The 23,683-nt window shown below is 36.6% G+C and overlaps 1 protein-coding gene across 1 annotated transcript in view; it reads left to right on the top strand.

The window, feature by feature from the left end:
- Positions 1-23,465, top strand: part of LOC124721711 (metalloendopeptidase OMA1, mitochondrial-like) — a 130,909-nt gene extending 107,444 nt beyond the window's left edge. The window contains exons 7-8 of the mRNA XM_047246796.1: positions 13,012-13,185; positions 21,160-23,465. Of these exons, the coding sequence (XP_047102752.1) occupies positions 13,012-13,185; positions 21,160-21,228 (243 nt within the window). The 3' untranslated portion in view covers positions 21,229-23,465. The remainder of the gene's footprint in view (positions 1-13,011; positions 13,186-21,159) is intronic.
- Positions 23,466-23,683: the final 218 nt, after the last annotated feature.

Below are 23,683 nucleotides of genomic sequence, written 5' to 3'. Positions count from 1 at the left end.
CACAGCAGTACTCCAGAATAGGGCGGACAAGTGTAGTGTAAACAGTCTCTTTGGTAGACCTGTTACACCTTCTAAGTGTTCTGCCAATGAATCACAGTCTTTGGTTTGCTCTACCCACAAGACTATCTATGAGATCATTCCAATTTAGGTTATTTGTAATTGTAATCCCTAAGTATTTAGTGTGACTACAACTGAACACTTAACAAGGAAGTGTACAGTTAGCACAAGTTGTTGTGTGGGTGCACTGTAAGATTATCTGATTTTCAGCCTGGAAGTAAATTCGTGAACTAATACATCTGTTAGGGATCTTGTACATTTATCCGAAAAAATGGTCAAGCATGAAACTTCCCACTTACACAAAAATTCTAAATGGAGAGGTGCAAAAGCTTACATATTATTTTGTTATTGCCCTGAACTGTTCTTAATGATGTACAAAACAACAAAATTCCACAAAAAGTGTTCTTTCTTTGCCGGCCGGAGTGGCTGAGCAGTTCTAGGCGGTACAGTCTGGAACTGCGCAGCCACTACGGTCGCAGGTTCGAATCCTGCCTCGGGTATGGATGTGTGTGATGTTCTTAGGTTAGTTAGGTTTAAGTAGTTCTAAGTTCTAGGGGACTGATGACTTTAGATGTTAAGTCCCATAGTGCTCAGAGCCGTTAGAACCATTTGTTATTTCTTTTGTCAGATAAATTAATAATGATAAATGTCAGATAAATAATAAATATTATTATTATTATTATTATTATTATTATTATTATTTTCTTTCTCAGAAGTTATGTCTGGTTAAAAATGGAAAGTGACGCGGATCTTGATCAAGCATGACTTCCTTTTAACTGTACGGTATATGTTACATTGCATTTAAGAACTTTCGGGTAATTGAACAAGTATCAATAATTACAGATTTCTGTAGTTGTATATATAAGTTTGGATGTAGCTGTATTGTGTTGATGTACTGGTGGATATTCTGTGGTATGACTCCTGTAGTTGATAGTATAATCGGTATAATGTCAACTTTATCCTGATGCCACATGTCCTTGACTTCCTCAGCCAGTTGGATGTATTTTTTAATTTTTTCTCCTGTTTTCTTCTGTATATTCCTTGTATTGAGTATGGATATTTCGATTAGTTGTGTTAATTTCTTCTTTTTATTGGTGAGTATGATGTGAGGTTTGTTATGTGGTGTTTTTTTATCTGTTATAATGGTCCTGTTCCAGTATAATTTGTATTCATCATTCTCCAGTACATTTTGTATTGCATACTTGTATGTGGGAATGTGTTGTTTTATTAGTTTATGTTGTATGGTAAGTAGTTGATGTATTATTTTTGCTACATTGTCATGTCTTCTGGGGTATTCTGTATTTGCTAGTATTGTACATCCGCTTGTGATGTGATCTACTGTTTCTATTTGTTGTTTGCAAAGTCTGCATTTATCTGTTGTGGTATTGGGATCTTTAATAATATGCTTGCTGTAATATATGGTGTTTATTGTTTGATCCTGTATTGCAATCATGAATCCTTCCGTCTCACTGTATATATTGCCTTTTCTTAGCCATGTGTTGGATGCGTCTTAATCTATGTGTGGCTGTGTTAGATGATACGAGTGCTTGCCATGTAGTGTTTTCTTTTTCCAATTTACTTTCTTCGTATCTGTTGATGTTATGTGATCTAAAGGGTTGTGGAAATGGTTATGAAATTGCAATGGTGTAGCTGATGTATTTATATGAGTGATTGCTTTGTGTATTTTGCTAGTTTCTGCTCGTTATATAAAGAATTTTCTTAAATTGTCTACCTGTCCATAATGTAGGTTTTTTATGTCGATAAATCCCCTTCCTCCTTCCTTTCTGCTTAATGTGAATCTTTCTGTTGCTGAATGTATGTGGTGTATTCTATATTTGTGGCATTGTGATCGTGTAAGTGTATTGAGTGCTTCTACGTCCGTGTTACTCCATTTCACTACTCCAAATGAGTAGGTCAATATTGGTATAGAATCCTATTTTTTGTCTGTATCCTAGATATTTATAGGTATCTGTTTTTTCCATCGCTTCTATGCAGTCGCTGTGTTTATCCAATATGTAATCTTCTTGTTTAGTGTGTTTTCCCTTGACTATGCTATTTTTCTTACATTTGTCTGTTCCAAAAGCCATATTTATATCGTTGCTGAATACTTCTGTTATCTTTAGTAATTGGTTGAGTTGTTGATTTGTTGTTGCCAGTAGTTTTAAATTATCCATGTATAGCAAATGTGTGATTTTGTGTGGGTATGTTCCAGTAATATTGTATCCATAATTTGTATTATTTAGCATGTTGGATAGTGGGTTCAGAGCAAGGCAGAACCAGAAAGGACTTAATGAGTCTCCTTGGTATATGCCACGCTTAATCTGTATTGGCTGTGATGTGATATTATTCGAATTTGTTTGGATATTAAGTGTGGTTTTCCAATTTTTCATTACTATGTTTAGGAACTGTATCAATTTAGGATCTACTTTGTATATTTCCAATATTTGTAGTAACCGTGAGTGGGGTACACTATCAAAAGCTTTTCGGTAATCAATGTATGCGTAGTGTAGCGACCTTTGTTTAGTTTTAGCTTTATATGTCACCTCTGCATCTATTATCAGTTGCTCTTTACATCCTCGTGCTCCTTTGCAACAGCCTGTTTGTTCTTCATTTATAATTTTGTTCTGTGTTGTATGTGTCATTAATTTCTGTGTAATGACTGAAGTTAATATTTTGTATATTGTTGGTAGGCATGTTATGGGGCGATATTTAGCTGGGTTTGATGTGTCTGCTTGATCTTTAGGTTTCAGATAAGTTATTCCATGTGTAAGTGTATCAGGGAATGTGTATAGGTCTGCAATGTAACTGTTAAATAATTTAGTTAGATGTGAATGTGTTGAGGTGAACTACTTTAGCCAGAAATTTGATATTTAACTTTTCCAGGGGCTTTCCAATTGTGCGTAGAATTAATTGCTCGGGTGACTTCATGTTGGAAAATAATCACTTCAGGCATTTGTGGTATCATCTTGTATGTGTCTGTTTCTGCTTGTATCCACCGTGCATGCCTGTTATGTTGTACCGGGTTGGACCATATGTTGCTCCAGAAGTGTTCCATGTCTGTTATGTTTGGTGGCTTGTCTATTTTAATGTGTGTGTTATCTATCGTCTTGTAATCTCTTTTGGTTTGTGTTGAATGTTTGGTTTTGTTTCCTTTTATTTTCACTTTCTTGTGTCTTCTAAGTCGTTTGGCCAATGCTTGTAATTTCTGCTTCTTTTCATTTAACTGCTGTATCACTTCTTGTTGTGAGATTTTACCCAACCTTTTTCGTTTTTTGTCTGATATTTCATTTCTTATAAATTGTGTTAGCTGTCCGATGTCTTTTCTCAGTTTTTCTATTCTGATCTGTAGCCTGTGTTGCCATGCTGGTTTTGTGGGTTTCTTCTGTGTGTTGGCTGGTTCTGATCTCTGCCTAGTGTGTATATTTAGTGTAGTGAGTGCTCCTATATAAATCAGTAGTTGTAACTCTTCATTTATTTTGTTGTGTATGATTGTGTTGATAGTTTTTATTGTTGTTTCGACTTGTGGGTTATTTGGTGTTCTATGCAAGAATGGTCTAATGTCTGTATTTGTGTCTTTGTATTCTATATATGTCAGCTGAAATTTTTCTTCTATATCTAACGTGTGTGTCACTTTGTGTTCTATTTGTGCTTGTCCTGGTGGCTGTCTTAAGATTTCGTTTTCCTCTGATTGATGCGTGTTGTTCTTTGTTTGTTGGCTCTGGGATGTTTGAGTCCATTACTGTATTTTGTTCTTCTTCTGATTGCACATTATTTTGGTCTAGTATTTGTTGTACTTGTTTGATGTTTTCTAATTCTGACTGGGGTATCCTGTTATTTTTGATTATTACATGGATCTGATCAGCTAGTCGTTGTTCAGTTAAAAATTTTAATTCTGGGTATCTGGTAATAAATGCTGTATATACTTGTGATCTGTATCCAGTTGTGTTTGTTCCTAAGTTTCTTGCTTGCTAATAACAGAACATGAGGTGTCGGTTAACTTCATCTGACCATCTCATCCTCTGTCTTTGTTTTCCTTCTAGAGTGGTTGCAGGAAGCATATCCTGCAAAACACCTCTATTTGGATTTAAATCATTTTTTGTGTGGCTAGCAGTGTCGTTACCATTGTGGACGGGCATAGGGTTCAAGCGTCGTCCCCGACCATGACAGCGCTTGTCCGAGGCTTCATTAGTTCTGTCCTGAACCAACTAATCACACTAAAAGGGGGGTTAGTCCTATTAGTGGTTTATTCTTTTCGTCGCCTTTTACGACTGGCAGAACAGAGCGGAGGCCTATTCTTTTCCCGAGCCTCCACGGGTATTATTATTATTATTATTATTATTATTATTATTATTATTATTATTATTGGCAGTGGCTGTAGTTGTGAAAACTTGTTGATAATCATAACTGTTATACACCAGATGCTCTTGATTTCACATTCTCAAATTTTTCTGAATCTAAAAATTTGTGAACACCCAGAATGTATACTTACAAATAGCCACTGCTCCTGCATTATATTAAAGAACTGAATAACATCTCCAGACAGTTGATGACGTACCTACTAAAGCAACAATAATGATTGCCACTGTCCCTGTGTGTATCCATTACCCTTGTACATCCTTCCTTCTGACTAAATCTTCCTCATTTCCCAGTATTGTTAGCTGGTGCAGTCTCCTTATATTTCCTTTCCCCAGAACTATATCATAAAATATCTATTTTGTACACCTATTGCCACTATTATTATTATTATTACTACAATAATAATAGTAATAACTATAATTATAATTATTGTTATTATTACTGGTACTTGTACTACTACTACTACTACTACTACTACTACTACTACGGGGGGACTGATGACCTTCGCTGTTTAGTCCCCCTTAAACATCCCAACAACCACCACCACCACTACTACTACGCAGCGGTCGCGTGGTTCCAGACTGTAGCGCCTAGAACCGCTCATCCATCCCAACCGGTGACGCCACTAATAATGATAACACTAATAATAATAATAATAATAATAATAATAACAAATAGAAACAGTAGATCACATCACAAGCGGATGTACAATACTAGCAAATACAGAATACACTAGAAGAGAAACAGTAGATCACATCACAAGCGGATGTACAATACTAACAAATACAGAATACACCAGAAGACATGACAATGTAGCAAAAATAATACATTGACATCTTGCCTTACAACATAAACTAATAAAACAACACGTTTCCACATACAAGTATGCACCACAAAATGTACTGGAGAATGATGAATACAAATTACAGTGGAACAGAACCATTATAACAGATAAAACACCACAACATTACAAACCTGACATCATACTCACCAATAAAAAGAAGAAATTAACACAACTAATCGAAATATCCATACCCAATTCAACACATATACAGAAGAAAACAGGAGAAAAAATTGAAAAATACATCCAACTGGCTGAGGAAGTCAAGGACATGTGACATCAGGATAAAGTTGACATTATACCGATTATACTGTCAACTACAGGAGTCATACCACACAATATCCACCAGTACATCGTGCAATACAGCTACATCCAAACATATATATACAACTACAGAAATGTGTAATTATTGATACATGTTCAATTACCTGAAAGTTCCTAAATGCAATGTAACATATACCGTACAGTTAAAAGGAAGTCACACTTGATCAAGGTCTGCATCACTTTCCATTTTTAACCAGACCTAATGTCTGAGAAAGGAAAGAAATAATAATAATAATAATAATAATAATAATAATAATAATAATAATAATATAGGAGCACTCACTACACTAAATATACACACTAGGCAGAGATCAGAACCAGCCAACACACAGAAGAAACCCACAAAACCAGCATGGCAACACAGGCTACAGATCAGAATAGAAAAACTGAGAAAAGACATCGGACAGCTAACGTAAAATCTCACAACAAGAAGTGATACAGCAGTTAAATGAAAAGAAGCAGAAATCACAAACATTGGCCAAACGACTTAGAAGATACAAAAAAAGTGAAAATAGAAGGAAACAAAACCAAACATTCAACACAAACCAAAAGAGATTACAAGATGATAGATAACACACACATTAAAATAGACAAGCCACCAAACATAACAGACATGGAACACTTCTGGAGCAACATATGGTCCAACCCGGTACAACATAACAGGCATGCACGGTGGATACAAGCAGAAACAGACACATACAAGATGATACCACAAATGCCTGAAGTGATTATTTTCCAACATGAAGTCACCCAAGCAATTAATTCTACGCACAATTGGAAAGCCCCTGGAAAAGTTAAATATCAAATTTCTGGCTAAAGTAGTTCACCTCAACACATTCACATCTAACTAAATTATTTAACAGTTACATTGCAGACCCATACACATTCCCTGATACACTTACACATGGAATAACTTACCTGAAACCTAAAGATCAAGCAGACACAGTAAACCCAGCTAAATATCGCCCCATAACATGCCTACCAACAATATACAAAATATTAACTTCAGTCATTACACAGAAATTAATGACACATACAACACAGAACAAAATTATAAATGAAGAACAAAAAGGCTGTTGCAAAGGAGCACGAGGATGTAAAGAGCAACTGATAATAGATGCAGAGGTGACATATAAAGCTAAAACTAAACAAAGGTCGCTACATTATGCATACATTGATTACCAAAAAGCTTTTGATAGTGTACCCCACTCACGGTTACTACAAATATTGGAAATATACAAAGTAGATCCTAAATTGATACAGTTCCTAAACATAGTAATGAAAAATTGGAAAACCACACTTAATATCCAAACAAATTCGAATAATATCACATCACAGCCCATACAGATTAAGCGTGGAATATACCAAGTAGACTTATTAAGTCCTTTCTGGTTCTGCCTTGCTCTGAACCCACTATCCAACATGCTAAATAATACAAATTATGGATACAATATTACTGGAACATACCCACACAAAATCACACATCTGCTATACATGGATGATCTAAAACTACTGGCAGCAACAAATCAACAACTCAACCAATTACTAAAGATAACAGAAGTATTCAGCAGTGAAATAAATATGGCTTTTGGAACAGATAAATGTAAGAAAGAAGCATAGTCAAGGGAAAACACACTAAACAAGAAGATTACATATTGGATAACCACAGCGACTGCATAGAAGTGATGGAAAAAACAGATGCCTATAAATATCTAGGATACAGACAAAAAATAGGAATAGATAATACAAATATTAAAGAAGAACTAAAAGAAAGATGTAGAGAAAGACTAACAAAAATACTGAAAACAGAATTGACAGGAAGAAACAAGACAAAAGCTATAAATAGTTATGCTATACCAATATTGACCTACTCATTTGGAGTAGTGAAATGGAGTAACACAGACGTAGAAGCACTCAATACATTTACACGATCACAATGCCACAAATATAGAATACATCACATACATTCAGCAACAGAAAGATTCACATTAAGCAGAAAGGGAGGAGGAAGGGGATTTATCAACATAAAAAACTTACATTATTGGCAGATAGACAATGTAAGAAAATTCTTTATAGAACGAGCAGAAACTAGCAAAATACACAAAGCAATCACTCATATAAATACATCAGCTACACCATTTCATAACCACTTCTACAACCCTTTAGATCACATAACATCAACAGATACGAAGAAAGTAAATTGGAAAAAGAAAACACTACATGGCAAGCACCCGTATCATCTAACACAGCCACACATCGGTCAAGACGCATCCAACACATGGCTAAGAAAAGGCAATATATACAGTGAGACAGAAGGATTCATGATTGCAATACAGGATCAAACAATAAACACCATATATTACAGCAAGCATATTATTAAAGATCCCAATACCACAACAGATAAATGCCGACTTTGCAAACAACAAATAGAAACAGTAGATCACATCACAATCGGATGTACAATACTAACAAATACAGAATACCCCAGAAGACATGACAATGTAGCAAAAATAATACGTCAACAACTTGCCATACAACATAAACTAATAAAACAACATGTTCCCACATACAAGTATGCACCGCAAAATGTATTGGAGAATGATGAATACAAATTATACTGGAACAGAACCATTATAACAGACAAAACAACACCACATTACAAACCTGACATCATACTCACCAATAAAAAGAAGAAATTAACGCAACTAATGGAAATATCCATACCCAATACAACACATATACAGAAGAAAACAGGAGAAAAAATTGAAAAATACATCCAAGGACATGTGGCATCAGGATAAAGTTGACATTATACCAATTATACTATCAACTACAGGAGTCATACCACACAATATCCACCAGTACATCAACGCAATACAGCTACATCCAAACATACATATACAACTACAGACATGTGTAATTATTGATACTTGTGCAATTACCCGAAAGTTCTTAAATGCAATGTAACATATACCGTACAGTTAAAAGGAAGTCATGCTTGATCAAGATCCGCGTCACTTTCCATTTTTAACCAGACATAACGTCCGAGACAGGAAAGAATAATAATAATTATTATTATTATTGTTGTTATTATTATTAGTGTTATCACCATTGTTAGTGGCAGAAGTAGTAGTAGTAGTAGTAGTAGTAGTAGTAGTAGTAATGGTGGTGGTACAAGTACTGCAAGTATTAACTTTATTAGTTGATTGTCAGTATTACTTTCTCACATTGTCACTATATACACTCAAATCATTTTAATACTATTTGTCACATTGAAATTGTTATTTCTTAGGTAACTACGCTGTATAAAAGGTACTATGTGTGTGTGAAACCCTGGCCCTTATCATTTCAGGTTAAGTAAACAAAGAAATAAGTAAACAAATAAAAGCAGATGGTAGCCAAGCCTGCAGGTGGTGCTGTTACATTTTATCACAAATGGCACCTGTTAATGCCCCCAAATATGTTGCAAGTGTCAGCCATGGTCAGGTCAATGTTCTGCATCATGAGTGCATTATGTTGGAGCTAAGTGAATTCGAATGTAGGCAAATTGTTGGTGCTCTTATGGTGGGTGCTTCTATAGTCAAGGTAGCCAAAGTGTTTGGTGTTTTAAGAGACACTGTATTGAACATTTATACTGCATTCAGGGAAAGCAGAAAAAACACCATGTGCTAAGTCACATAACAGATGAAAGTGTGTGTTGAGTAGTGTTGCCAGTTTGTTTACCCAGTAAGGGACAAATGTTCAGTTGGGCAAAAAAATGGGATTTCCCTTGTTTGCCTGGGACAATTTTTTGTGATTTATTGGTCTTTATTATATTTTAATGAATAATGTGTAAGTTTTAACATTCTTTCGTTTGATTTGACAATTTTTTTAAAAAAATCAATGCAGTTATAATCATAGTTGAAAATGGTCATTAATTCACTTTTTACCAAATTCGGGTACATTTATTTCATACACCAGTTCATTTTAATGCCATCTGTAAAAAAAAATCCTTTTTCTGAAGCAGTTGGAACTAGGGATGTGCAAAATGTTAGGGATTTCATTCCTGAAAAAACCTTCCATGATTTTCTAGCATTTATCCATTGCACTCTTATTTTTGTCATCGAAAGACTGTGCCTTGTCCAGGCTTCTTTTAATTATTTAAAATTCTTTGTATAAGGAGTCTATACTCAGTTGATTGATCCTTAAAAGTTACACAGCTTTTTGAAAATGGTCGTAATTTATTGGTGATTTTAAGTTTAAAAACAGCATATTGGAAAGGATGTTGTTTTCTGAGAAATCATATCATGGTAACAATTATCCTACAAAATTGGTGTAGAACTGCAGAAAATCATTCCGAATAGATTCTTTTGCATTAGTGCCTTACTTCCAAAAAAAGTCGTCTTTTATTCTTTGTTAAGCTTTTTGCAAATCCCATCCATTTCAGCAATTGACAGAGAATGTGAATTAGTCTTTTTCATTATCAAAAAGTTATATTAGGCAGAAATGACAAATACACCAAAGTTTTTTTCCTCCTCTTCTTACATGTGATTATCTTTCATAATAGATGAGGACATGCTTTGCAGAATTACAGAAAATGAGATTTTAGTGCAGACCACATTTGTAATTCTCTTTCGACAGCAGGACCAAGGGAGAAAAATCTCGTGGCAACATGTTTTGTTATTTCTTCCCATTGAACCTCATTCACTTCAAATTGGAGTTGCAAGTCTGCTCTTCATTTCACAGATCTATTGAGGTGACTGCATATTTTCAGTATCAAACTTTCTACATCCATTTTCAGTTTATCAGTTTTGTATTTTGTGGCGTTGTGGAGAATATGGACTATGGACATGGCAGCCAGCTTTGTGAATTCATCATTTTTAGCTAAAGGAAGTGTATAAATGGAATGGTTTCCTCTGAAGTTTACATTTATGTTGTCAGCAGTGAATGCTGAAATTTTATTTAAAAACAATCCATTTGTCTCCAGTGTGTATATTAATAACCTCAAAACCTAATATATACTTGCATTGTTATATTCTACAAATTCCAGTGGATGGTGTACAACCCCAGTATCATAATCAAAGAATCGTAAGCAAATCGGAAACATTTATTTTTTAATTAGTTGCATCTGTCACTATAGAAAAGTGTAGATTTTTTTCTTGGGTGGCCTATAAAATATTTTTAACAGATTCTTTGGCTAGTACTTCATATATAATAGCTTCTACTTTTGTTCTTCCACAGCTAAAACAGTGGCAATTTTTGAATCACTGCAGCTATATGGTAATAATTTGTGTGAACAATCCATATTATTGTAGCTAAGAGAATACTTTACCATGTGATAAACAAATGCAAGTCCTCCAGCAATAATCTTGTCTGTCTCCAAGGCAGATGGTTCACACTTCGCAGAATATTTGCATAAGATACTTGATGCTCTATTGCTAACAACAGTCATGTGAGATTTAGTAGATACATGTTGTTTTACACCAGCAATGCCTCCATGAGCACATGAGAAATCTGTATTGCACAGGCAACAGTACACATTGTACAAGCTTTCTTTTACTTGTCTTAACTAGGAACAACTATTGTCCCAGTTCTGATTATACTTAGTCAGCCTTTTATCTTTCTTAGAAGGTATTCCACCATTTCTGGATGAATTGTCTGTGTCACTATCACTTAAATCACTCATTTTGTCCATAGTTTTAGAAATAATTCACAAGCTTAACGTGTTCAACATGTAGCAGTTCTTGGAAAACAATAAACTAGAATGACAACCAAAAATGGAATTAAAAAATCCTTCCAGTGTTGTTAACATGCATTGACATAGAATTTAAACTAGTTAGCAAACAAATGGAAATGTTAAACACAAAATTGTACAATGAAAGTGAGGTGGATAATAAACAAATAGAAGAATATAAAACAAGCAGACCGAGGCAAATAGAGAGACATGGCGCCACACGAGTGGATGGGAATCAGTGAATATTGGCCCTGCCCGCCACTATTAAAGACTGATAGCCACGCTAGTTGTATCTTCATGTGGTACATGTGTAGATAATACATACTTGCCACCTGTAGTGTGAAAGATTTCACAGTAATAATTGAACAAGGTTGAAATATGGGCCAGAGCCTGTCCCAGTGGCACATTCAAAACTATGTCAGAAATACGGAATACCCTGGGAAATACGGGACGCCTGGTAGCACTAGTGTTGAGTGATAGTGACAGACAGTATTAAAGGGAGAACTCTGCAACATGGGAACTTAAGGGTGATATGGAATTCCAAAACCACTCATCTGTGATGCAAAAGCCTGTAATATAAAAGCATGGTGTTGAAGCCATAAAACCTGGACTATGGAAGTAACTCATTTGGTCTGATGAGTGTTGTGTCACACTGTTTCCAACTTCCAGCTAAGTGTACATCTGGCGTACGTCATCCCAAGCCTGTGATGCAGACTGCTTGCTGCTAAGAGTGAAACATGACAGGAGTTTGGTAATGATTTGGGCGGCAATATCATGGTATTCCGTGGGCCCAGTGGTTATTCTGCAAGGTCGCATTGCTGCCAAGCATTATCTGACCTGTTTGGCTGATCACGTCCTTCCCATGCACAATATTTGTTCGCCTGTGATGGTGTTCCAAGATGACAGGGCCCCTCTTCACTCAGCTCCCATCATCTGGGATTAGTTTTGTGAGCATGAGGATGAACTGAGAATCTGCCCTGGCTGCCACATTCACCAGACCTCAATATTATTGAGTCTTTGTGGTCTATTTTAGAGAGAGAGAGAGAGAGAGAGAGAGAGAGAGAGAGAGAGAGAGAGAGAGAGAGAGATGGACAATCACTATCCACCCACATCATCGTTACCTGAACATACCATATATTGCAGGAAGAATGGTATATAAGATTCTGTTGAAAACCATACAGGACTTATGTTTATCCATTCCAAGATGATTGGAAGCTGTTTTCAATGCCAACAGTTTTCCTGTACCGTATAGGGCAAGATAATGTGTCCTGCTTTTGGTGTTGCCATATTTTTGTCTACCCCCCATCCCCCGTAGGAAACTCTAGTTAGTTTTAGTCAATTTGTAACTGTTGTGATAGATACAGAAACCAAGCAGACAGCAATAGTTTGTCCTTGTTGGCAGTAATGGGGTCTGGTATCACAGTATATCAGTACAGTACCAATAGGATCGAACATACTGACAGCTCAGAACACTTCAACAGATATTATACTAAAAATTGAAAACATAAAATAGTATAGTACTTTGCAGAGAAGTTGGAAGATTTGGACGTGATAATCATATTATTTTTTTCTAACACCTGAATGAACCAATCCATTCTCTCTCTCTGCTGCTTCCTTATTACTATTTATGTGGCCACAATGATGTAATGCCTACCGTTGGTTACTTCGTAAATTGTTTCCCCATTTTGCATAATTTAGTTAAATAATACTCTTTTCACAGGCATGTCTGGATGTAAGGGAGGCCAGTGCATTTTGGGAGAAGATGAAATCACTCAGTGATAGTGAATCTGAGGAAGTAATTGAATTCTTGTCTACCCATCCTGCATATGACACGAGGAAGAAGTTTTTGGATTCGAAAGTTCCAGAAGCCATGAAACTCCGAGAAAAATGCAATGTGAGTCTGCTGTTTATTTGTTGTTGTTTCTGTATGCCTCACTGTAAAAGAGTGTGCTAAGGAAATGAATCATAATAGGTGATGTATATAACTACAGTGAATCCATATGGAATACAAAAAGGAAAATGATGCATGCTCTAAGTTTAAAAAAACATGTAATAATCTGCTTTAGAATTTGAAAATGCAGTAATGTATGTTAAAGGGTCCAAAAAGATAGACTATTTTATATCTTCTGTTGGGGGATTGAATTAGGGAGGATAGTGAGGTGAACCAGAGCTCGTCGTATAGTGTGAGAATGTCATTGAGGGAATTGTGGAGTTAAAGGTCATAGAATAATACATGACAGTTGTATAATTTGAGTGATCTGGTTGTTTCAGTAATATGGAGAGAACTAGTGTAGACAAAAAAAAAAAAAAAAACAGAGATAGAAGCTTGTGACTGCAGAGTGCAGAAAATTTTGGAAGAATATGTGAAAGGATAGCGCGAATGTCATGTGTGGTAGGCTTCATACACAGTAAGTTTTGTGACCATAGGAACATGAATCCAAACTTCCTGTTAAACTTTGAAAGTGAGTGAGACAGCTCACAGGTAACAAAAGATCTGAAGTGTTTACACGAGGGTTGGAACTTAAATAGTGGCAACTATTTATTCACAACAGATACGAAAGAGTTACATGTTTGCACCTGTTACTGTCCTTCAAAATAGTCACCAGTGTTGTGTAGAACCTGTTGCAGCAATGTGGAAGGCGTAGTATACCAGAGCCTGTTCTGTTGATGGTGCAAATGGAGCAGTCTACTGCCTGTCAAATCTCTGGAACAGTTCTGGAGTGAATGCCACAAAGTGGTTCCTTCATCTTCGTAATCAAATCAAAGTCACGAGGACTTAAGTTCAGGTAGTATGGTGGATGGTACAGTACTTTCCAGTCCCATCGACTGAACAGAGCAGCCACAGCTTGCGCTGTACGTGCCCTCACATTGTCGTGCAAAATGATGGGTGGGTTGCGCAGAAAGTGTTGCCGCTCGTTTCGCATAGCTGGTCACAGGTGACACTCCAAAAATGAACAGTAATACTGTGCATTGATGATCTGCCATGGAGGAACATAATGCGTTAGGATAACACCATCACAGTCGTACATGAGAATCACCATAACTTTCACCATACAAATGGGGCTCTGACGCACTTTTGACTTTCGCAGTGAGCCATAATTACACCATTCATTGGATTGGTGTTTCAGTTTTGGCTTTTACGATGTGGCCCATGTGTCATACAGTGTTACGATACGGTGTAAGAAAGCCCCTCCTTCGCACTCATAGTGCTCCAAGTGCGTCTGAGCAGTGTCGTAACACATCCATTTCTGCATTTCCGTCAAGTCCTGCAGAACCCGTCTTGATGCAATTTTTCGCATGCCCAGGCATTCCTTCAGGATGCGAAGCACAGTTGTATGCACTTATCCGGTTTCGTGGGCGGGCTCACTAATCATATGGCATCGATCACTGTCCACTAACGTGGCAACAGCATGCAGTTCTTCTTCAGAGATGCAAGGACTACCTGCTCGATGCATGTCTGCCACAGTTTGCTGACCTTCGTTGAAGGCTTTTACCCAATGTGCCACTGTTCCGTATGGCAATGCTGATTCCCTGCACACCTCTTGAAGACCTTGATGACACTGTTGTGCTGTACGAGCTCTGGAACATTCAGTCTTTATCCAACTCTGGTGTTCGTGTTTCGAAAACATAGTGACACAGTTACGTTAGACCGCTCACTCACAAGTGACTGTGTTGGGCTCGATTGTACGCAAACTGGTGACGTGGGATGGGTGAGTCCATTTGCTCGCAGGTAAGGTAGGTATGTCAACAATGTGTGCTATCAGCGACAATAGTAGATTCCATTGCATAGTGTCTCCACAGCAGTGTTGCCACTATTTAAGTTCCAACCTACATATGTAGTGTATAAAGATGTCTGAATGGTTTAATGTTTAAAGTACATTACTTGTATATTGTAAAATAATTTTGTTGTTGTTCTGGATTTTGTTATGGGGTCATTCCATGTCAAGTGACGCAGTTTAGATGATGATCCCAGCTCGACCATCTTCAGTTTTGATGAAATTTGTACAGGATGTACCTGAGGGCCCTACATGAACTTATGCAAAGTTTCAGGCTCACCTGTAACTTGTTTGAGATGAGAGAGCCATTTTCGTGAAGACCACTTTTACAGAGACCGAAAAGTCATGAAGAAATCATCAAGTTTGGCACTCCACTGTTCCTAATGTAAAAGAGCTAGACTCTTGCTTCTGGGTATAATGGTACAATTTTGTGTACTCTGCACACAAATGTTGCAAGCAGAGTTCAGAAAGCAATGCATTTGGCATAATCTCAGTTCAAAGTGGGCAACAAATCATGTCACGAGAAATTTGCCCTATAGTTTAACGAGGCATAAGTAGTGGAGAAAGTGCGCTATGGACCTGGTCTTTTGCCAAACTACTGTCTGTCTGGATGTTAAGTATATCACAAATTTTGGCCTGGCTTGTGTGTTTAATTACTGTTCTACCATCCGGTAAATTTGCTAAAAAAACATGAATGTATCAAAATATACCCGTGTTCAAAGTCATGTATCTCAAAATGGACACCTAGCACATTCATTAACACCATTCAACAGAGTACATTTCGTTCCATTAGAAAAATATATTTTTGTTTTGGTGCCTCTTTGGGTTAGGTGCAAAAAATTTCCCTAAACAATTGACTCTTTTGGTAATTCGGAAAATCCTTCTGTTGGTCCACGGTGGCTATGCCACTACCAATCTGAAGACTGGTAACGCTATCGCCAAGGGGCCATGCTCAATAGCCCAGCCACGGGTGGGTTTCTTTACTGCAGGTTCCCAAGCCTGAAAGTGGGTGTCTAGCAGGTTCCCAAGCCGCAATGCTAATATCTAGCAGGTTCCCAAGTCTGAATGTGGGTATCTTTCAGGTTTCCAAGCCTTTTTTGGGTCTCTCTGTGGTTCCAAAGCTGTAATACAGAATTATTCAATTGTTAAATGTTTTAAATTTTTTGCTGATGTCCAAAACTATTGCTTCCGGCAAACTGTATTGCCGCCCCATCATTGAAGCAGCTGGGACTGGTATGACTGCAATTATCTGTTGTTCTGGGATCCAGCATATGTCTTTTCTAGTAGGCCAATGAATTGATTGAGCAGCTCCATGAGGATGCATGAAATTAATCAAGGCATCTTTTTCTTCACATGAAACTTCACAGATATTTCCTATCCACCATTTCCCATCATAAACGCAAGAAACATACTGGCCAGGCTGTAGTTCATCAATGGCAACATGTTTAGTAGCAACTTTAGCATGTCGGTTAACATTTGCTATAAAGGACAATGTATCATTTGATACTCTGTGAATCTTAAGTCGCTTTTCATCAATTGGCACAAAATGGTGATGGTCTCTTGTACCAGACACTGTATATCCATCCTCCAAACATTTCTCTTGATCAATTTTTGCATCTTCAATAATTTCTTTTTTAATATAAATAAATTCAGTGCCATGCACATTTTTTTGCAGTATTCAAACAGATCAGTTGGTGTTAAGATTTGGTTGTCAATTGGGCATTGAAGGCTAGCTCTTGATGCTAAATGCTCAACTGTGCCCCCAATTCCATCACATGGTGATTTCCCATGGCTTGTTCTGAAAAAATTCCATTCTGCAGTAATGCCAAAATCTTTTTATGATGGCAAACATTTAGGAAGCTCTTAAAAGTTTTGTACTGATCTGCAGAACCATCGCTAAAATAATGGCTTTGCTTAATTTCCTTAAAAATTCACTTAATGGATTTGATCAAGTACGTTAAAAACACGTGCACTGCAATTGTGTCATGTTGGAGGCAATCACTGATTGTGCAGAAGCTGACACTCTTTGGGTCTTCATTACCTTTGTAGTAAATACAAATGGATGAATTGTAGCTTGACTATTTTCCCAATGGCATCCCTGCACTGCATCTTGAACAATAAAGGAGTAATTTTCCATGAATTCCATTAATATAATCAATTCTCCTGGTTTGAGACCTTCTTTAGCGAACTGCAAATGCTTGCTCTGATGCTTTGCAATGTAGTGGTGAGTAGAAAGGGCCAATAGTTTTGTAACTAATAGTTCAATGAATTCTTCAACTGTCATTTCTCTGGTTTCAAGTGTATCTCTATCACTGTTAGTCCATTGTTTGAACTGAATTGTATCCTCAGGATCAATATCTGCAAAAGTGCTTTCTAAATATTCATTTAGAGCTTCTGTTCCTGGACATACTTCACAGCGATGAAGTATACAATCCTTTGTTTCTAAATTACAGACAATTTTGCTCAGTAAAATTTTGTAATCTTCTTTTCTTGGGCTATGTGCCAACATTAATTGCACATTTTGATGTATTGTGCAGACACAAACTGAATGTGAATTAGCTGTGCCTCCAGTCACACACCATTTTGGCCTTAATTCACAAAATATGGAAAATCCAATTTCCAGACCATTTTTCTTGCAGTACGCAACAAACATTTCTTTTAAGTTGCTCAGTAATAAGTATTTCTGTTTTTTAAAATTTTCTCCATCTATCCAAACAGTAATACAGTCCTTTTTTACTGGACAAATCTGACTAAACTCTTCTTCATAAAAATGTTCTATGACTCTTGCCTTCAGATTCTCAGAAAGGTTTTCCCACATTTACCTCTGTGCTGTGCCAATATTCCCTGTTCAGCTTTCCGTAGCCTTCCTTACCATTCTTTCTGAAACACAAAATTATTCCATAGTCTTTTTGATAGACCAACTTTGAGGAACTAAGGTCAAAATTTGAATTTTCTTGTTATTATTTGATATATGTGATTTTTCTTTCAATTCTTGGATCAGCTCAATGTAATCTGAACAGGTCAAGCATTGCTTGCTTGTGGATGGTTGCTCCAATTCACTGGGATCAAGTCCTCCCACTTCTGCAATTTTCTTAATAATTGCACCTTCAACTTGATGCATTTTGCGCTTTGCATATCCTTTTGTATCCCTTGCACCAATTCATTGAAATTTTAATGGTGATATTCCAACAGATGTTAAGCTTGTATTCAAATTGTGACCAACATCATCTTCATCTGACTGATATGTAACATCCATTTGTGAATATTTCAGTGTATCAAATTCTTTTCTACAGGAAGGGCACATTTTTTGGCCTGGTTTAATATCAGACATGGTTATCCTTTTTAGTAGGTCAGCTGTTTCTGTGTTGATTGAGTACAAGCTTTCCCGTGTTGTGTAGTTTTTCTTGCCAAATGGGCTGCAGCATGATCTTTGCAAAAAGTCAAATCTTGTTAGGAGTGAAGCTTCATGATGGAAGCATAGTTGAGTATTTTCAGTATAGTGTAAACCACTCCATCAAGTCAGTAATTCTTGTTCTTCTAAGGAAAGTTGCTTTACAGCTTTCAGTCATTAAATGGCATGGGGAATCAGTATTTCCAAAACTGCATACATTATCTTGATCTTGTTCTTCCATTTTAGCAACAACTTGATATGCTTCAGACACTAAAATCAAATTGTCAAGTCTTGAATAAAGAAAAGAAATATATTTAATAAGCATTCAGCTTCCCAAAAATTTTGTAGCAGTCTCTAGTACAGTTAAATGGTTAAATTTAGCAATGAACCTGTCACAAACAGGTTTAAAAATCACCGAATAAACAGCAAAATGAATATTTAAACAATGTTGACATAATCAACAAAATTCCACATTTTAGGTGACATTTTTGCATCTTACCCAAAGAGATATCACAATGAAAATAAGTTCTTCTAACTGTATGAAATGTGCTCTGTTGTCTGGTGTTAATGAATGTAATGTGCTAGGTGTCCATTTTTAGATACATGACTTTGAACATGGGTATATTTTGATACATTCATGTTTTTTAGCAAATTTATAGGATGGTAGCACAGTAATTAAACACACAAGCCAGGCCAAAATTCGTGATATACTTAACATCCAGACAGACAGTAGTTTGGCAAAAGACCAGGTCCATAGCGCACTTTCTCCACTACTTATGCCTCGTTAAACTATAGGGCAAATTTCTCGTGACATGATTTGTTGCCCACTTTGAACTGAGATTATGCCAAATGCATTGCTTTCTGAACTCTGCTTGCAACATTTGTGTGTAGAGTACACAAAATTGTACCATTATACCCAGAAGCAAGAGTCTAGCTCTTTTACATTAGGAACAGTGGAGTGCCAAACTTGATGATTTCTTCATGACTTTTCGGTCTCTGTAAAAGTGGTCTTCACGAAAATGGCTCTCTCATCTCAAACAAGTTACAGGTGAGCCTGACACTTTGCATATGTTCATGTAAGGCCCTCAGGTGCATCCTGTACAAATTTCATCAAAATTGAAGATGGCCGGGCTGGGAGTCCTAGGGCACTTACCGTGGAATGACTCTATGCAGAATGTTGTTCCCACTCAGTATTAGATATAACAACATAATAGCTATTTGCATTTCAGATAATGTGCTACACTTCTTTATGTACTTGTTTTATCTAATGTTTAGCTACCTTCACTTACCTCATTTACTTGCTACACCCTTATTGATCTTTCTTATTGTATTTGCCTCACATTATCGCACTGACTATTGTTCCTCAGTGTGTTGGAATTATTGTATATTGTGCCAGTATAATTATGAACTTGGAATCTATATTCTATTTATACCAAAAATCATAAAATCCTTTCGCTTGGGAGTGCTAATCCAGTAAGATATACAGGAAAACTGATGTGGGATCTACTGAGGAATGTGGCTCAGTGGTTAGCACACTGGACTTGTATTGGGGAAGATGAAGGTGTAAACCCACGTCTGGTCATCCAGATTTAGGTGTTCCATGATTTCCCTAAATTGCCACAGGCAAATGTTGGGATGGTTCCTTTGAAAGTGAATGGCTGTTTCCCTTCCCCATACTTTCCTTATCCTTGCTTGTGCTCTGTCTCTAATGACCTTGTTTTTGACAGGACTTCAAACACTAATCTCCTCTTCATGCAGAATTTGTACCATAGGAGAAAGATATTAGCAAATGAAAGCTGTTAAGCATCTGAGAATCTGCCTGCATAGCTTTAGCCAATAAGAACTTTGCTGAAAAAGGGCAAAGGTATTCTGATCCAGCACACAGTTTTAATGTCAAGAAGTTCCAGAATAGTGTGCACTGTACAGCAGAGATGAATACCCATACTGGAAACACACGTGTGCTCTTTCCAACTGTGGCTGACCTTTATAGTCTTGCACCAGCAACAAACATTGCAGAAACAGTAAATATTGTATGTACTGCTTTCTCAGCTGTCTCCTTTTTGTCACCATTTTTATGCAATTCTTAAATAATCTGATCCTCATTTCTTAATCTGCCTTTACATACCATCAAGTACTTTGCAGGTCTTGGAAAAAGAATTTTCGTGCCTTTCACATGTGCACAGTATGAGAGCAGTTTTATTCATTTGCTGTGGTTTTGTTTGTTGACAATGTGAGAACATATTTCTTTATTATAGTTACTAGTATACGGTGATGAAAATAAAACTGACCAGAAAAGCTATTTTTACATTGCATGCCAACATAATCTAAACAACAGAGAGATAATTAGAGACTGCAAGAGTCCCAGTTGGTGTGAGAGCAGCTGTGCTTCGTAGCCTTGCACCAGCAACAATCTCTTCTTGAGATGATATTGCAGAAACAGTGAATATTACACTTACTGCTTTCTCAGCTATCTCCTTTTGGGAATTTAATGATCATGTAGAAGTGTCATAAGTAACTATATTTATTCCAGTGGTTCAGACATGTGACAGCAAGTTATTTCTGTCAGTGTTACTGTGCCTATTTTTATTTTGGCCACCCTGTATATTTTAATGTTTTTCACTATTTATTAGTATTGTTATTGTTGGTATTGTTATTATTTTGCATAATTATTTTTAAATGTTGTATTTTTAATTCTTTTCAGTGTCCAGCTCTTTCACCTCTTGACCCAAGAACTATTATTAAGACTGAAATTTCACGGAAAATACTCTAATAACGTTGCAAGATTCAACAGCGCAGACTCCTTGGTGACAGGAGTTTCGTCATATATGGACATGTAACACTTGAGATCAGGACCATATGAGGTAGCACAGTGGTAAGACGCTGGAACTGTGTGGGAGGACAGTGGTTCAAATCCCCATCCAGTCATGTAGACTTAAATATTCCATGGTTTACCCAAATAGGATAAGCCAAGGTAGTTCCTTTGTAAAGGTTACTCTCCTGATTTCCTTCACTCCATCTTTCTACAATCGGAGCTTGTGCTCCACCTCTAAAGATGACCTTGTCGACTGAATGTTAAAACCTATCTTATTCTTTTATACTTGATATCAGGATGTGTGTGTTTTCTCAGAAAATAAATAAAATTGATCTTGTCTTTTGTCGATTGTTAGTGCATCTTGCAAAGGAGTGTTTAACATATGCTTTGTAATAGTAGTCTATAACACATTGATGTCTATACTAAACAGAATTTCCTGTATCCCAACAGTTTAAATTTATATTGCATTTTTGTGTGCATTTGTAATTTGAAATTATAAAACAACAAAATAATGATGCTTCCATTATTTTATAGTGATAGCCACTAGTTTTTAGTGACTTGTTGGCTGTCAATTTTCCCTTAGTGTACTTGCATGAATATGTAACCTATGTGGTCCAACTCCTGCTATGGATTTTCTTGTGTGGAAATTTAATAGCATAATGTTGTCAAAGCATTCTGTATTTTTTCCTGATTGCATGTCTGCAAGCAGTCCATTTCTTTTTTCAGTCTATTCTTGACTGAAAGACAGAATTTACATTTTTAAATTTAACACTTTGGGTACAGGGTGTTTAAAATGTGTACCATGTTCATACTGGAGATAATATTTGTCAAAATCTAACAAAAGTCCTGCAAGCATATTTGTGAAAACAAAGACTTGTTAATGTATGGGCCATTCTGTCAGGACAACCATTAGTTTCTCATCACTCCAGTAGGTGTGTGTGATCATCCTTTCTTTCATATCCTTTAGCACTTATTAAAGAATCGTGATCTCATGCAAACACACCTGAAAGCACTCAGATTTGGTAGGCATCAATGGCCTCATGTCATGCACCCAGACAGTCTTAAAATCATCACCATAATCAGATTTAATTACATGTACAAGAAACAGGCTCCTGTAAATTGTGCATGTTGTTGAAATGTGTGGCATACACAATGTTTTTAAATGTCAACTTTGCCATAACATTCAAGTAAACAGGGACACCACACTGCTAGACCATTTTGATGAATCCATCACTCATTAAATGTTTTGATTAAAGATAGAAAATGAGATGGTGCCCCATTGTGCATGAACCACATCTGTTGTTTTTCTGCAAGAGTAACATTGTCAGGTAACATGGATAATTTGTCATGCAGAAGTTGTTGATGAACAGTGTTCGTTAGTGTGACAGTAAAGGGTACAGCCTTGTGAATATGATACTATCATTTCTGCCCATTCATAGATACGAAAGTGGACCTGTTGTCTTATTTCAATGATCACTCACTGTTTTGAAAGTGCTCACATTGTGAGTGTTGTGAGAGCCTCTTTCATGGGAACTTCAGCAGCTTCATATAGGCACTTTACTGCAGCCCTGAAACTGTATTGTATTTGGGAATTTAATGATCATGTAGGAATGCATAAATAACTATACTTCTTCCAATCATTCATGAACTGAACACTGAGTATTGGTTCTTAAGATTTTTTTTTAGTCTTCCACATTTGATGGTCTGAAAAAAAAAATGCTTCTCAAAAATACATTACTGATTTAATTTGGTCATCATGCCTTCTCTTGGATGTATCTGTCAAGCTGATATCCCATTTCCCAGTTCACTGCAATGTTTGTTTTATTAAATATGTAACTCATTCTGGTGGTTTAGCTATATCTGTAATGATATTACCTATTGGATTATTTTTATGTACTGTAGTAGTTCCACTAGGAGTGTGGAAATTGAAATGAAATTTGTAATGTCACTATTTCCACTGTTACTTATATGTTTCTTCTACACCTACATTTATTATATCTTTTCTCTCGTGGTCTGTGTTGACATTTCTTTAACTGCCTCCATTTTGTTACAAATGGATACTGACACAATGTACGAGGCCTGTTCAGAAAGTAAGCTCCGATTGATTGCCAAATTGAAACCACAGTGAACATCAGAAATGTTTTACTTCTAACAATTAGCTACACCTTTCAGCTACTTCTCCACGTAGTCGCCATTCTGACTTAGACTTTTGTCATAGCGTTGTACCAACTTTTCAATAGCCTCATCATAGAAGGCAGCCGCCAGTGCTTTCCGCCAATTCTCCACGCTGGCCTACACCTCGTTGTCTGTGTCAAAATGTTGTCTTCAAACATGTTCATGTGACCAGAGATGAAACGCAGGGGGAGACAATTGCGGACTGTATTGTGGGTAATCTAACATTTCCATTTGAAAA

The sequence above is a fragment of the Schistocerca piceifrons genome, chromosome X (assembly GCF_021461385.2).
Source record: "Schistocerca piceifrons isolate TAMUIC-IGC-003096 chromosome X, iqSchPice1.1, whole genome shotgun sequence".
Taxonomy (NCBI): domain Eukaryota; kingdom Metazoa; phylum Arthropoda; class Insecta; order Orthoptera; family Acrididae; genus Schistocerca; species Schistocerca piceifrons.
The sequence above is the reverse complement of the archived record's forward strand: the minus strand, read 5'-3'. Positions and strand labels throughout refer to the sequence as shown.